The sequence below is a fragment of the Musca vetustissima genome, unplaced genomic scaffold (assembly GCF_032173495.1).
Source record: "Musca vetustissima isolate MV318-11 ecotype Yass unplaced genomic scaffold, APGP_CSIRO_Mvet_v1 utg9295, whole genome shotgun sequence".
In the NCBI taxonomy this organism is placed as follows: domain Eukaryota; kingdom Metazoa; phylum Arthropoda; class Insecta; order Diptera; family Muscidae; genus Musca; species Musca vetustissima.
Window position 1 is genome coordinate 124202 of NW_026879245.1, and position 15874 is coordinate 140075.

General features: G+C 34.1%; 1 protein-coding gene across 1 annotated transcript in view; it reads left to right on the forward strand.

The window, feature by feature from the left end:
* The first annotated feature begins 12985 nt into the window (after window positions 1-12985).
* The window catches only part of LOC133324061 (uncharacterized), a 60987-nt gene continuing 58098 nt past the window's right edge, over window positions 12986-15874 (forward strand). The window contains exons 1-3 of the mRNA XM_061532946.1: window positions 12986-13064; window positions 13130-13471; window positions 13553-15862. Coding sequence (XP_061388930.1) covers window positions 13021-13064; window positions 13130-13471; window positions 13553-15862 — 2696 coding nt within the window. The 5' untranslated portion in view covers window positions 12986-13020. The remainder of the gene's footprint in view (window positions 13065-13129; window positions 13472-13552; window positions 15863-15874) is intronic.

Here is a 15874-nt window from a genome sequence, read left to right on the forward strand (position 1 = left end):
ATATCCAGCAAACCCAGCGTGTCAAACCATCAACCAACCACACACAATAAGAGTAGTTGGTTACACACAATGAGGCAAACATAAGCACGCGCGCACACACAAACACACGCCGCATTTAATAACAATGGCAACAAGGAGAGACGTAAAAAAAAAAACATAAAATAAAAGTACAGTTGGGTAAAAGAAAAAATTAACATCAAATATAATCAAAAAAAAAAAAAAAAAGTATCTCTAAAGTAGCAGAAACAAACAAACAAACAGCAACAACAACAAACATTGGTGGTCGCAGCAACACCATCCATCCAACCGAATGAGTATGACGACAACGACGAGCAATAGTAAAAACAATACGACGACGCAAACAAATGAAAAATAAAACAACAAGACACACGACGAATGATTGGATTCTGTTTCGTTGTTGTTGTTTTTGTATTTATTTTATATTTAACGATTTTCTAGAGCAAAACCATTCAAGCAACCAAACTTTCAGTCAGCCAGCCTGCCAACCATCTCAATCTATCCATCCCATCTCATCCAACTTGTGCTTGCTCACCTCTATTACTGCTATTACTACTGCTTATAATAAATATATCTTGGATACATAGTTGTTTGTTGTTGTTATTATTATTACTGTTATTGTAACTGTTTAGTATTACTCTCATATGTTGTTGTTTTTATATAAATATACACATGGATGAAATAAATTAAAAAAACAATAAGAATGAATGGAAAATCGAATATATCCGAAGAGTTCGCTCGGCGAACAGTGTAGTCTACATCGGGAAAGCATAAAATCATTGAAAAACCATGAAACGATCAACCATCTCAGCTGTGCAACAACAACATCAACAACACAATTATTGCCAACACTTTTAAAAAATGTTCCTTAAACCAGATGTTGAATCGCAACAACTTCTTTGTTGAATTTTTTTCTACTTAATAGAAAAAATTGTAAAATAAATTTTTGCTTAAAAAGGAGACAATATTTTCTTTTGTAATTTCAAAAAAAGTTATAAAAACCATGGGAAGACCTTATTACCGCAGCAAAAAATAGTTTATTCGCAAACATACCCACCACCCCATATTAGCACCAGCGGCCCATATAAATAAATGCCAAACAAACACACACACACAAACAATTAAATCTCTAACTCCAGAGACGAATAACCGAATAAATCTCATTTCACGATTATTGTTTGTTTGTTTGTTTTATTTTGTCTTATTGTTGTTATTATTTTTGTTTGTGCAAAATCAAACAGCACACAAACAAAAGAGCTTTGGTGGCCGACTTGGCTCCACAAATCAACCAAATCATTTAATCCCCCATCTCTCGCTCTCGTTACACTACACACTACGGTATCTTTCTCACGGTGTATTTCTCCCTCTCAACAGTTCAATGATCTCTTGCCGTTATTTTTTGTGCTTTGACAAATTAAATAGTACGGCAAAACAATAATTTATAATTCCACAAAAAAAAAACATGTTTAATTTAATTACACAATTTTTTGGGACAATTTTATACGAAATAATTAAAATAAAAAAGTAATTAAAAAATTGAAAAAATAACAGTGTTTTCAATTTGTAATATATAGAAAAAAATCTTTATTAAGTAAAACAAAATAGCAATTTTTTTTTCTTTTTGGTTGATTTTTTTTTTGTAGAAAAAAAGGGGTCAAATTTTTTTGTTGATTTTTTTTTTCTAGAGAAAAAAGTAGTCAACAAAATTTTTGTTGAATTTTTTGCTATTGAAAAAAGTAGTCAACGACATTTTCTTCGAATTCTTTTCTATAGAAAAAATCAACAATTTTTTTTTTGATTTTTTTCTATAAAAAAAATCAACATTTTTTTTTTTTTTTTTTTTAGCAAATTTTTTTTCTTTTTGGTTGATAGAAAAAAAGGGGTTAAACTATAAAAAAATTACTCAACAAAATTTTCAATTATTTTGTCCATACAAAGTTTTTAATTTATTTATATATATTTTTTATTTTTTTAAATGTTTTTTTTTTAATATTTTATCCATAGTTTAGCCTCATATATTTACTTGACATCACTGACGTGTGTCTTCTAGCTCACATCACATAGCTAATTATTTACATACATAATTTAATTCTCGTGTGTTTGTGTGTGTATGTACTTGTCCTTTTATTGAAAAAATGTCAATTTTACATTTGTTGCCTTGTTGCTGTGTGTGCTTGTATGTTGTTGTTGTATTATCCAGACCTTGACGTAGTCTCTGTCGTCGTCTCATCTCTTCGCGTAAATCGACCGTCGTCGTTGTTGCTGCACACACAATCAACAATTATTTATATATCTACACAACATTCTTTCATACATATTATAATGAATTATAATCGATTTTCCTTCTTACCCCCTTCTGCATTTTTTCTTCTTTCTTTCTTACTTTTGTGTAAATTATTTACAAATATCCATCTCTACTCTACACACACAAGCAATTATTTGATATTCGTTTTCGATGTTAGGTTAGGCGATGATGACAAATGACACTACTCAAAAGTACAGTTTCCTCTCGCTCTCTTTTGGATTTGTTACATTTAATATTATTATTACAATTTTAGATAAATACAACAAATGTCTCCCAATTTGTCAATTATTTAATAATTTGTTGTTGAATTATTAAATTAAAAACTTTTATATAATTCTTTAGAAAAAATAATTTATCAATTCAAAAAAAATAAAAAAACATATTTTGTTAATTTTTACAAAATTAGTAAAAAAATTTATATCCCTTTTTAGTAAAACCCTATCATTTAATAACACGTAATTTCATGTCGAATTTCACATAACCCTGCTTAAAAATATCATTCATAATAAAAACACAAGGTCTTCGGTGTTACAAATTCTCTCTGTCACATTCCCCATACAGATGTGTTTGTTATTCATAAAGGTACTAAAATAAAATAACATGAATTATAACATGAAATCCTAAAGCCGTAATACTCTCTAATTCCCATTTTCCATCTCTGACCTGTATTATACACGAGTGTGTGAGTGTTCATAATTCTCTTCAATAATGCATGTCATGCAAGAAGTGGCATGGCTGGCATTTCTCTCTCTCCCACACGTTTCTTTTCATTCGTTCCTTGCAATGTTCTGCGAAAAAGGATTTTGTGTTTTGGTATTTTTTCTGACACTTGTGCTTTTTCTTCTTCTTACCTTTATTGTTATTTCAAATCTTTTTATTGTCTGTTTTTTTTTTGTTTTGATTCTCATTTTCTATTATTAAAATTTGACATTTCTTCTTCTTCTGATTTGTTGTTGAAGCAACTCTGTGTCACTTTGGCAATGTTGTGCTCTCTCATCATCATCTCTCCTACCATTCATTGAATTTAGTCGTTAGTGGTGATGGTGGTGTTGTTGTTTTTGTTTAAATGCCAAACCAAACAAAACATTAATGGGGGAGAAAGTGGACATTTTAGAAGAGAAATGCAGAGATACAGCCACATAATGATGTGAAAAATAGAGAGAGCGACCGTAGCACGTATTATAAACATGATTGCCGTTATACTACTACTAATATTACTGTAAAGGACGATTAAAGACATTTCTTTTTTAAATACAGAAAATTAAATTTTTTTACTTAAAACTAATTTAAATGAATTTTTATTAAAATATAATATTCATTATTCTTCTATTGAAAAACAAAAAATCACTAAAATATTTTTATAGATTACTTTTCTATTGCAAAACAAATTATTTTTATTGCAAAACAAATTATTTATTTTTCTATAGAAAAAAAATCAGAGATCTCAGGTCTTACTATAGAAAAAAATGTTTTGTTGACTATTTTTTCTATAGAAAAAAATTCAACAAAAATGTTTTGTTGACTATTTTTTCTATAGAAAAAAATTCAACAAAAGTCTTTTGTTGACAATTTTTTTAAAGAAAAAAATCAACAAAAGTCTTTTGTTGACAATTTTTTTAAAGAAAAAATTCAACAAAAGTCTTTTGTTGACTATTTTTCTATAGAAAAAAATTCAACAGAAATCTTTTGTTGACTATTTTTCTATAGAAAAAATTCAACAAAAATCTTTTGTTGACTATTTTCTATAGAAAAAAAATTCAACAAAAATAGAAAAAAAATTCAACAAAAAATCTTTTGTTGAAACAAAAATGTTTTTTAGTGTTGTTTGTGTATTTTTTTCTATAGAAAAAAAAATTCAACAAAAATCAAATAGAAAAAATTTAAACAAAAATGTTTTGAAAAAAAATCTCAACAAAAATATTTTTTTAACAAAAATTTTCATTGATTATTTTTTTTTTTCATAGTAGAAAATCAAAAATGTTTTTTTAGTGTTGTTGGTGTATTTTTTTCTATTAAAAAAAATTCTACAAAAACATTTTTTTGATTATTTTTCTCTAGGAAAAAATTAATAAAAAATTTTGATTACTTTTGCTATAAAAATGTATGTTGATATTTTCCGATTCAGTTTTTTTCATTCAAAAAATTCAACAAAAATTTTGTTGATTTTTTTTGTAATAAAACAATTTCTTTTTTGATTTTTTTATTTATTTTTTTGCTTTATTATTGACAAATAAAAATAAATGACTTATTAAAATATGTTCTTCATAATTTTTTCTATCGGAAAAAAATTAACAAAAAAATTTGTTGTTAATGTTTTCTATAAAAATTTCAACAAAATTTTTGTCAATTTTTTTCTGTGGAAAAAATTAACGAAATCTTGTTCAATATTTGTTTTTTTCTTTTGATTTTTTATTTTTGTTTTTTGTTATGTATTTTTTATTTTTTTTTCGTTTTTTTATTTATTTTTCGTTTTTTATTTATTTTTATTGTTTTATTTATTTTTATTTTTTTATTTTTTTTATTGTTTTATTTATTTTTATTGTTTTATTTATTTTTATTTTTTATTTATTTTTATTTTTTTACTTATTATTATATTTTTATTCTTTTATTTATTTTTATATTATGTATTTTTTTTTTATTTTTATTTTTTTAATATTAATTTTTATTTATTTTTTAATATTTTTTATTTTTTTTTATTTATTTCTTATTCATTTTTTATTTCTATTTATTCATTTTTTAATTTTTTTCTTTTTTTTAATTTTTTATTTTTTCTTATTATTTTTTATTTATGTTTTTTTATATATTTTTTCATTTTTATTTTATTTATTTTTTTATTTATGTTTATTTATTATTTATTTCTTTTATCATTCGTATTACATATTTTAGTCCTTTAGTGATTAACTATAAATGGCAACCCTGTCTCACAAAGATGTGTGACAGTCAAATTGTGACAATCATAATAATAATATGAATCTCTGGATAAGTGTTTGTGTTGTGTGTGTGCGTGCGTGTGTCCCTGTGTTTCCGTCTGCAGAGCATGACAATTGCAACTCTCACGAAATGCTGCTTTTTTACCTCTTTTTCCTGACAGCCTGCCTGCCTGCTGCAGCTGTCTGTCGTCGTTCCCTTTTTTCGGTGATTTTTTGACATATCACACGAATAGGTTTTTTTCTCTCTCGCTCCGTCCTTTGTGTTGTGTGTGCGATAGACAGACGACGACAAGTAGTAGTAGCAGGCCGCCGCCGGAGTTTATTGCAAAATTGTCAGTCAATAGAAAAGAAAAAAAAATAATGAAAATTATTTCACTTGTGATTAGAAACAAAAAACATGTGTAACAATAAATAATTGTAAGAGAAATTGAAAAATGATTTGGAAGTCTATGGAATTTCTGTGATTTTTTATATGAAAAAAAAATGTCTAAAGGTGCAGGTGTGTGCCTGTGTGTGTGTTTGTTCATTCGGTCAGCCATACAACTAAACAGCCAGCCAGCAGAGTATCTATTCCTTGGCAAATGATTTATATTTCTATATATATGTGAGTGTGTGTGTGTGTGTTCGTGCGTGTGAGAATGTCAATTCCAGTGTCTGGTCTAATCTAGTGCCGATTTTTTTTTGCATTGACAAAACTAACTCCCACTATAAATAAAAATTTTTAAATCCGGTGCATTATCCCCTTTTTTCAAAAGGTGAGTATTGAAAAAATTGCATCGTTTTAGGAAATTTGGGATTTTTTTATTTAAAAAATGTCATTGGATTATTTTCAAGGAATTATGTATTTTTTTTGTTTGTTACCACAAATATTTTGTGCTCTACCCCCTACCCTCATTAGTGAGGTAGAGGGTCCTCATTTCAATACCAGAAAAAAATCAATAACTTCAAATTTTAAGGATTCACTAACATCGAATCCTCTTGTCACCGTTTTTTTTTGTTCCTTTTGGAAAAGGACACTTTTTTTGTGTAATATTGTATGTTTGTTGTTGTTCACACTGTGTGTGTTGTGGGTAATGAGGAGCCATCCATCCAACCAGCCAGCCAGCCTGTTATAGGTTCTCCTCCAGTTTGTTGTTGTTTTTGTTATTATTATTATTTTTTTCTTTTCATATTCTCCTTATGTGAAAATGTTAATTTTTGTGTGCTGCAAAGCGCGAAATGGAACGAAAGGAGTTGATGGTGATGATTGTGAAGAAAAAAAGAATGGGGAAAGAAACGAAAACGTTATGACCCACCATTTTTGTGTCTATACTATGTGAATAAATTATGCATTTTTTTTGGTAATCACATAGATATATATTTTATGTGTTAATTTGAAATTATTATTTTTTTATTAGCTGTACATAGACGAAGGACATCATTGGAAAATTATTACAAAAAAAAAAGGAAAAAAATACAAAAAAAAAAAAAAAAAAAATTATAGTCGAAACCCTGGAAAAATTCAAATACAAAATCCAAATGAATTTTTGGAGAGAAAATATTTAGAAAAATAGAAAAAGGTTCAGTATTTTTTTTAGCCCACGATTCTATAGCCTCTGGAAAAAAATGGCTAAAAAAGTCAAAATTCAAAAAAAATAATGGAAAATTAAATTTAAAAACCAGTGAGCGGAGCAGTATAGTCGGACGGGGCCGACCCTATGGTACCCTACACAACTTCCATGAACATCTAACGTTCTGTGGTACTACATTCGCGGTGTTTGGGTCATAATTGCCTCCTCTGGAGCGACCAGAAAAAAACGACAAAAATAAATATTAACCGATCTTTTCCAAAAACAATAGGGGTCTTCATTGGACAGAACCCATCCTACCCATTTCGTGAAGATTGGTCCATAACTGTGGTCTGTTTCGTGTTTACAAATTATAATGGGCAGACGGACGGACGGACACACATGTCTAGATCGACTCAGCTAGTCGAGATATAACGATCGGTACACTTAAAGGTGGGTGTAGGACCAATATTTCGCGGCGTTACAAACTTTTGGGGCTGCACAAATCTATAATACCCTGACAACATAGTTGTGTAGGGGATAATTATTTTTTTTTACCCTTCACCACACTGTGGTACAGGGTATTATATCTTTGTGCATATGTTTGTAACAAGCAAAAAGAAACGAGATATACACATGGTTCCTTTTGAGAATATGCATAGAATCATTTTCTAAGTCGATTTATGCACTTCCGTCCGTCTGTCCATGTTAAATTGTAAAAAAAAAGTACAGGTCGCATTTATGATCCGAATTGGATGAAATATGGCATAGGTCACTTATTTGGCCAAAGGACGAATCCTATTGAAATTGGGAAAAATAGGTTCAGATTTAGATAGAGCTCCCATATATATTTTCATCCGAATTAAGGTAAATGGTGCACCAAAGACCCTGTATATCTTTCTTTTTGCACGAAATTTGGCACAGCGTAATGAATTAGGTCTAGAATGATGTGTATTAAGTTTCGTGAAAATCGGTTCAGTTTTACATATAGCTTCCATATATATTTTCGTCCGATTTAAGGTAAATGGTGCACCAAAGACCCTATATATCTTTCGATTTGCACGAAATTTGGTATAGCGCAATGAATTATGTCTTAAATGATGTGTGCTAAGTTCCGTAAAAATCGGTACAGATTTAGGTATAGTTCCCTTATATAGTTTCGCGCGATTTTAGGTAAATAGTGCACCAAAGTCCCTTAAAATCACACGATTTGCACGAATTTCGCCACAGCGTACTGCATTAAGTCTAGAATGATGTGTGTTAAGTTTCGTGAAAATCGGTTCAGATTTAGATATAGCTCCCATAGATATTTTCATCCGATATTAGGTAATTGGTGCACCAAAGTCTTTGAAAATCGTTCGATTTGCATCTATTTCGGAAAAGCGTACTGAATTAAGTCTAGAATGATGTGTGTTAAGTTTCGTGAAAATCGGTTCAGATTTAGATATAGCTCCCATAGATATTTTCATCCGATATTAGGTAATTGCTGCACCAAAGTCTCTGAAAATCATTCTAAAAAATATTAATTTTTTTTAAAAAACTGGTGGTAAAATAAATTCTGATAAATTTTGAAAAAAAAAATTAAATAAATCTAGGCTCCGAATAAATTTGAAAAAATATTTTTTTTATATTTCCTTATCATTTTGAAAAAATCTAGATTCTGATTAATTTCGAAAAAAATTCTGAATTTCTGAATGTGAATAAATTTAAATCAAATCTAAGTTTTGTTAGAGTTCCTCAAAAAATTATTTTAAAAATCGATGCCTCTTTATAGTTTCTAAAAATCTACGCCTGACCTATGGTTTTTTGAAAAATAGTTTTAAAATAGTAAGATGTTTTATTATAATTATGTATAAATTAAACAAGTACGGCTTGTAATGAAAATATATATATTTTTATGTTCCTTAATTTTTTAAAATCAACGCATATTTATATACCTTAAAAAATATTAAAAAAACAACAACAAATAATTGAAATAAAAAAATCTATATTATTGTTCTTGAGTGTATGGTGTGAATTTTGTTAAAAATATCTAAAAAAGTGTATATTACAGTGAAAGCAACAAAGAAATATTTGAAAAAAAAAAACATCGACAAAGAAAAGGCTCCATCTTTAGGGGGTAATGCTGTACGTTGTATGTTTTTGTTTATTTTGAAAAATATCTAAACTCGTGCTTATACGATATTCATAAGCGTATAGCTTTTCCCCTTAAATGTCGAGAGCAAATTGACGACCAAAAAATTATGAATAAATATTTTTTTATTGTGAATATATAAGGGTATAATTTAATTAAAAAAGTGCCTAACTAAAGTGAATATGTGTTCAAAATTATTATTATGTAAATATATGTGTGTGTAAAAATTGTATACAATAATTATCAAGAAACTACTTACATACTTACCAACCTTTGGGAGAACTTTTAAAAAAATTTTAAAAACTAATATTATTTTGTAATGGTGTTTTGCATGTTAAACATAATATATATACTTTTTAATTTTTATACACCCTTTCTAAATAATTTTTTTCTTTTTGTCATTTCAGATTTTTTTCAATAATTTTCACACCGCAAGAATCAGATCGCGCATTTGCCACGCCACAATCTCTCACACTGCTTGACTACATCATTTTATTGCCCGATATTTTACTCGATATTTCACAGCAACTCAAAAAAATGGGGGACCAGTTATATAGGGTCCATTATATAAATACATGTTTTCACCACTGACACACTCACACATGTACTGACAAAGAAATCAATGAAAATAATATATATATATATATACTAGCATATGCCCGCAACTTCGATAGCGAATGTAGGAAATATTTAAACATGTAATAAAATATTATTTTATTTTCACAGCAAAGAAAGAACAATTCACACATTAAAATCGACCATAAATTTAGTACACAGTATTACCAATTTCCAAAACTTCCTACGTACCCCAATCCAACAACTCCACAGTGATTCGAAATCCAAGTTTTGTGGATTCTAAATCTGTCGGTTCACCCACAATTCTAATTGTACCAAATTTAGTACATAGTTGTACTTATTTCCAAAACCTCCTTCCTAGCCCAAACCTACACTCCCACAGTCATTCTAAATCCCGCAATTCAAATTCTACCAAATTTAGTACATCGTTGTACCAATTTCCAAAACTTCCTACATACACCCCCATCCTACACCCCCACAGTCATCCTAAATCCAAGTTTCAGGATTCAAACTCTATCAGTTCACACACAATTTAAATTGTGCAAAATTTAGTACAAAGTAGTACGAATTTCCTGAACCTCCTTCTTACCCCAATCCTACACCCCCACAGTCATCCTAAATCTATGTTTCATTATTCAAACTCTATCAGTTCACCCACAATTCAAATTGTGCAAAATTTAGTACAAAGTAGTACGAATTTCCAGAACCCCCTTCTTACCCCAAACCAACACCCTCACAGTCATCCTAAATCCAAGTTTCAAGATTCCAACTCAATCGCTTCACCCACAATTTAAATTGTACCAAATTTAGTACACTTGTATAAATTTCTAAAACTTTCTATTTACTCCAACCCTACACTCCACAGTGATCCCAAATCCAAGTTTCATCAGGATTGCAACTCTATCGGTTCACTCACAATTCAAATTGTACCAAATTTAGTACACATTTCTAAAACTTCCTACATATCTCAATATTACACCTCAACAGTGTTCGTGACTCCAAATTTCATGAGTCTAGCTCTTTCACCTCAAATTCAAATTTTACTAAAATCAAACCTGTACCAATTATAGTACGATTTAGTAATTTTCGTAAACATAAGTAAAAAATTTCCAAAACTACGTACATATCCCAATCCTACATTCCGACGGTAATTTTACTTTCAATTTTTAGGATTCCAGGTCGATTTGTACCTCGAAACCGAATATAGTACCATATAGTACTTTCCGTATACATAAGTACACGTTTCCAAAGCCAGCACCCTATATCGACTCTGCTTCTCAACCTTAATTTGCATTCCAAATTTCAAGTTTTTAGCTCTATCCATTCAAATGCTACGAAATTCTACCAAATTTAGTACATTTTAGAACTTTTCGCATACTTATAGTTCGAATGTCCAAAAAAACCTTTGCTATATCTATTCTACATGCTATCAGTGACCCTCATTTAAAATTTAAGAGTTCTAGCTCTACCGTTCGCCAAATACAAATGGTATCACATTTAGTACTTTTCGTATCGTTCTAGTAGAGGTTCTAGAGGTACCAGAAGGAGTGGAACAATATTCCCTATATTCACAATATTTAAACTAAGTTTGGAAGAAATATTAAGATGTGCAATGTTTAAATAAAATCGATTATGCCATTCGGGAGTTATCGTGCACACAAGCCAGAAAGACGAAAGACAAACAAACGAACAACGGACGGACATGTGTAAATAGACTTCAAATTTTCGGAAACAGATTTGATATTTGAACTAAACCATGGAGTCTAAAACCAATATTTCGATCAGACATATTTTCACCGTATCAAACCCTCATTAGGCAGGGGGTAAAAAATAATCTACGTCATTTTATTGTCCTTCAGAAAATATTTTTAAATCAGTGAGCGGAGCAGTATAGTCGGACGGGGCCGACCATACGATACCCTACACAACTACCACGGAACTATAACTTTCTGCGGATTTTTATTCCAAGTCTGGGCAATATTTAGTTGCATCTTCTTGCCCGATTGAACAGCAGCCCTTCCTTACACTGACATATTTTCCGAATATTAATAACATTACTTGTCCATTTTGCCTTCAACGTGGGTTGTGTGGTGATGTTCGGCTTATAATTGTTGCCTATAGACCGACAACAAATTAGTTTTCGGTCCATTTCATCCCAAAATTATTATCTGATCAGCACCGAAAATTATAGGCGTTGTCCTTGACCATAACTGGAAGCTCATGGAACATTTCAAAGCGATCAGCGCTATATTTCCGCCCTCCAGTATGGTAATGGTTTACTAAATAATATCTGAATACGTAAGCACCTGTAAATATTTAAGTGTAACTTCCACATCCGAGTATATACGACAATATAATTGGTACCAATTTAAAGGCCAACCACTCCTCTTGGATATATTATCAACATCTCGCATATCTAAAGTCTTCCAAAAACAAATATTTGTATATAATCCGCATCTGGTTTTGTATTCTGCGTCGAAATAGTTCAAATCCTGAAAAGTGAATTCTTACAGTCAGTACATGTGTGTGCGTGCGTGTGGTGGTGTTGAAAATAATCATTTTTTATTTAATAAACTTTCTAATTATACGTCTTCTTTTCTGTCTATTTACAGCTGTGAACAAATAAGCAACAACAACAAAAAATGTCTCATTACTGATTGAAACAAAGAAGAAGAAGACAACATGTCAACGTTGTAGAAGAGAAAGAGTACCCCATTTGTTAATTTAAAACAATATAACTTAAAAAGTAAAATTGTTTAAATTAACCAAAAACAAAAAAAAAACTTACGAAAAACCACTAAACAACAACAACAAAATAGACAAAACAATATTTGTAGATTAAAAAAAAAAACAAAAACAAAATTAAATTTAAAAAGTAAAACACACACAAAAAAGTATAGGACTTTGTAAAACACAACAACAACTATACCAGCGGCGAAGCTAAATTACAACAATAACATTTTTCCTGCAAGCAAGTAGACGGACAACAACAACTCCAGGAAAAAATAAAATCAACAAATTTCAACTGGACTGCTGGGGACACTTCTCTGTCTGTCAGCAAATTCGAGAATAGAGAAAAACAGCAATCCCGCTCCACCACCTCTCACACACATCTTTTCCCCAATTTTGCAAAATCAATATAAATATTTTATTGAGTGGCAAAATTTCAACTGAAATTATTCAATTTTTTTAATGTGTCCTGTGCTGTTTCGTTCCGTATATATATTTTAACAACAACAACATAAATTCAAAAATTCATCTCCATACGACGAATGCTCTCGCAAAATTCCAACAACAAAATATGATGACTTTGAAAATGTATTTTTTAAAATAACCAAAAAACCATAAGGATTTTTTTTGAATTCCTTTAAAACAACTTCCCCCCCTAAACTCAAAGGAAATCCCCCAACGGAAGAAGTCGTCGAAGTTCGATAGTTCTACAATATATATATTTTTTTGGTTATCAAGTAGAGACACAATTTTCTATATTTTTGTGTGCGTCTACAACTGATGGATGGCAATGCCCAAAATATGTTTCACGGAAATCATCAAGGGTAAGCTACCAAACTCCTACTCCCCCCTCAAAATTAAATTAATTTTTGTGTTCTTTTTTTTCCAGAGATCCCTATTACCGCTATGATCCAGCCGCTGCCGCAGCAGCTGCGGCTGCCGCATCTCCACGGGCGATGGGACCACCCGGTGGCTATCCCCGACACAGAGGCCCCCATCCATTACAACAACAGCCCCAATATCCTACGTATCAACCAACGGCGGATAACATTTATGGCCTAAGTGCCGCCGATCAACATGCCGGCATGGGTATGGGGGATCTGAGCGGTTGGGGTGCCGCTCCCACTGTACCCGGCCAGGCCGGAGCATATCCAGGCGCCACACTAGGAGCTTATGGTCATCCCCAGGCGGGGCCACCGACACAGCAAAGGCAAACTGCAACACAGCCAAGGTAAGTCATCATCAACCTCCAGGTCCCCTACTTTCTTTATCCTCGTTCCTCTTCTTATCTTTCTTTCCGTTTTTTCTCTAGTTATCGTCAACACATGCCCGCCTATGGCCAACAGGATCAACAAAAACTACCCTATGGCTCACAGCAAGGCATGATGAGCAGTCTGCTGCAGCAGCCTGGACCAAATGTTGGCCCAGCCGGTGGCTATGGTGCCCTCACACAACAACAACAGCAACAACAACCACAGCAGCAACAAGCACCTACGCCCCAGCAACAACAACAACAACAGCAGCAGCAACAACAACAGCAACAAAACCAACAATCACGCCTGCCGCCTCAACATTATCCACAAGCTCCCAGCCAACATCCCCTCTACTCGACCACACCCGGCCAACCGTTGACCCCAGGACCTGGTGGGGTTGTGCCCACCGGTTCGAGTGTAACGGGTGCACCCCAGGGCTATGGTGTCCCCTATGGGGCTCCCTTGCAGCATCAACCCAGTCGATCGGCGCCCCAGCATGTGGGTTATGGCCATGCTGGACTGGATCAGCCAAGTCCCTATGGGCAACATGTGCCAGGTGGAGCAGCAACACCTGGTGGTGTGCCCAGTCATCATCTCAGTGCCCAGCAGCAGGCTGGTCAGCTGGGTTCGCATATGGTGGGTGGTCCTGGACCACAACAACAACAACAGCAGCAGCAACAGCCACCACCTAGCATGCAACAACAGCATGGTGTACCTCCTGGGTTGGGTACACCACAGCAGCAAAGTACTGCCCATTTGCTGCAAGCTCAGCAGGGGCAACAGCAACAACAACCACAGCAGCAGCAGCAATCACAAAATCATGTTGGCCTCATGCAAGCAGCGGGCCAGCATCAGCAATTGCCACCACCCCACATGGGTGTCGGGCCACCCACATATGGTGGTCTACATCAGCAGCAACAAGCCCAACAGCAGCCCCAGCTTCCACCTCAACAACAACCGGTGGGAGGAGCGCCATCGTACATGACATCGGCGGGCAAACATCAGGCCACAGCATCGCCTCAATACAGGGCACCATTTCCACAACTTTCGCCCCAGATGTCACCGAGGCCACCAACAATGTCACCCCACCCTCAAATGTCGCCAAGACCAGGAATGTCACCGGCCAAACCACCTAGCAGTCAACAGCAGCAGGGACCTTCGCCTCAGCAGCAGTCACAGCAGCAGCAACAGCCGAGTGTGAATTCGCCCAGTACCCAGCAACAACAACAGCAGCAGCAACAACAACAAACCACACATCATAGTATATCGGGTATGGTGGGCCTATCTTCACCACGGCAACCAACAACGGCCGGTGGTCCACCCAGCTCCAAGTCGGGTGGTTCGACGCCGGTTAATACCTTGCAGGCCTTGGAACAAATGGTAATGCCTGGCCAAGGTCTATCGGCTGGCGGTCCTATGGATTATCCCTCGGCCTATAGGCAAGCAGCAGCGGCGGCGGCTGCAGCTCAACATGGTCCCATGGGACCACGTATGCCAGTGTCGCCACAACATCAGCAATGGTCGGCTCATTTGAGTATGCAACAAAGTCAGCAGCAGGGGCCACCGAATCCCATGAGTGTGGGTCAAATGACAGCTCCACCGCAAATGCCACATCCACAGCAGCAGCAACAACAACATCAACAACAAATGGCTATGTATGGAGCACCACCACCCACACATCATCAGCAGCAACAACAATTGCAACAGCAACAAGCATCAGTTGCTGGGCAACAAGGTGCGGGACAAACGCCCACACCCCATGGCATTGGCCAACTGACCACACCGGTGTCTCAAGCAGGCCAGCAGCAATCAACACCTCCTCATACTCAACCACATTCGCATCAGCAACAACAACAGCATCAGCAACAACAACAACAACAGCAGCAACACCAACATCAGCAACAACATTTATCCGAACAATTGCAGCATTCCATCAATGATATTGTGGGCAATACATCATCCTCATCAGCATCAAATTCCCAGCAGCAGCAACAGTCACATCAAGCTGCCTCAATGTCACCCATGCATCATCAGCCACCACCATCCGCTGGCGGTATGACATTGCATCACATGACCACACCGGGAGGACATAATCAAATGGGTGGTCCCGGTGATCAGATGCAGCACCACCACTCAACATCACCCTCATTGCAACAGGCCAGGAATGTGGAGGCACAGCATCACACGCAGCAGCAACAACAGCAATCATCTGCGGTGACATTACAGCCACCAAGCAGCCAAATGCAGCAACAACAAAAGCAGCAAAGTCCACATCATCCACAGCAGCAGCAAACACATCAGCAGAGAAGTCCTCATCAAGCGCCACCACATCATCAGCAACAACAACAGCAGCAGCAACCTTCACCAATGCATCCAACACA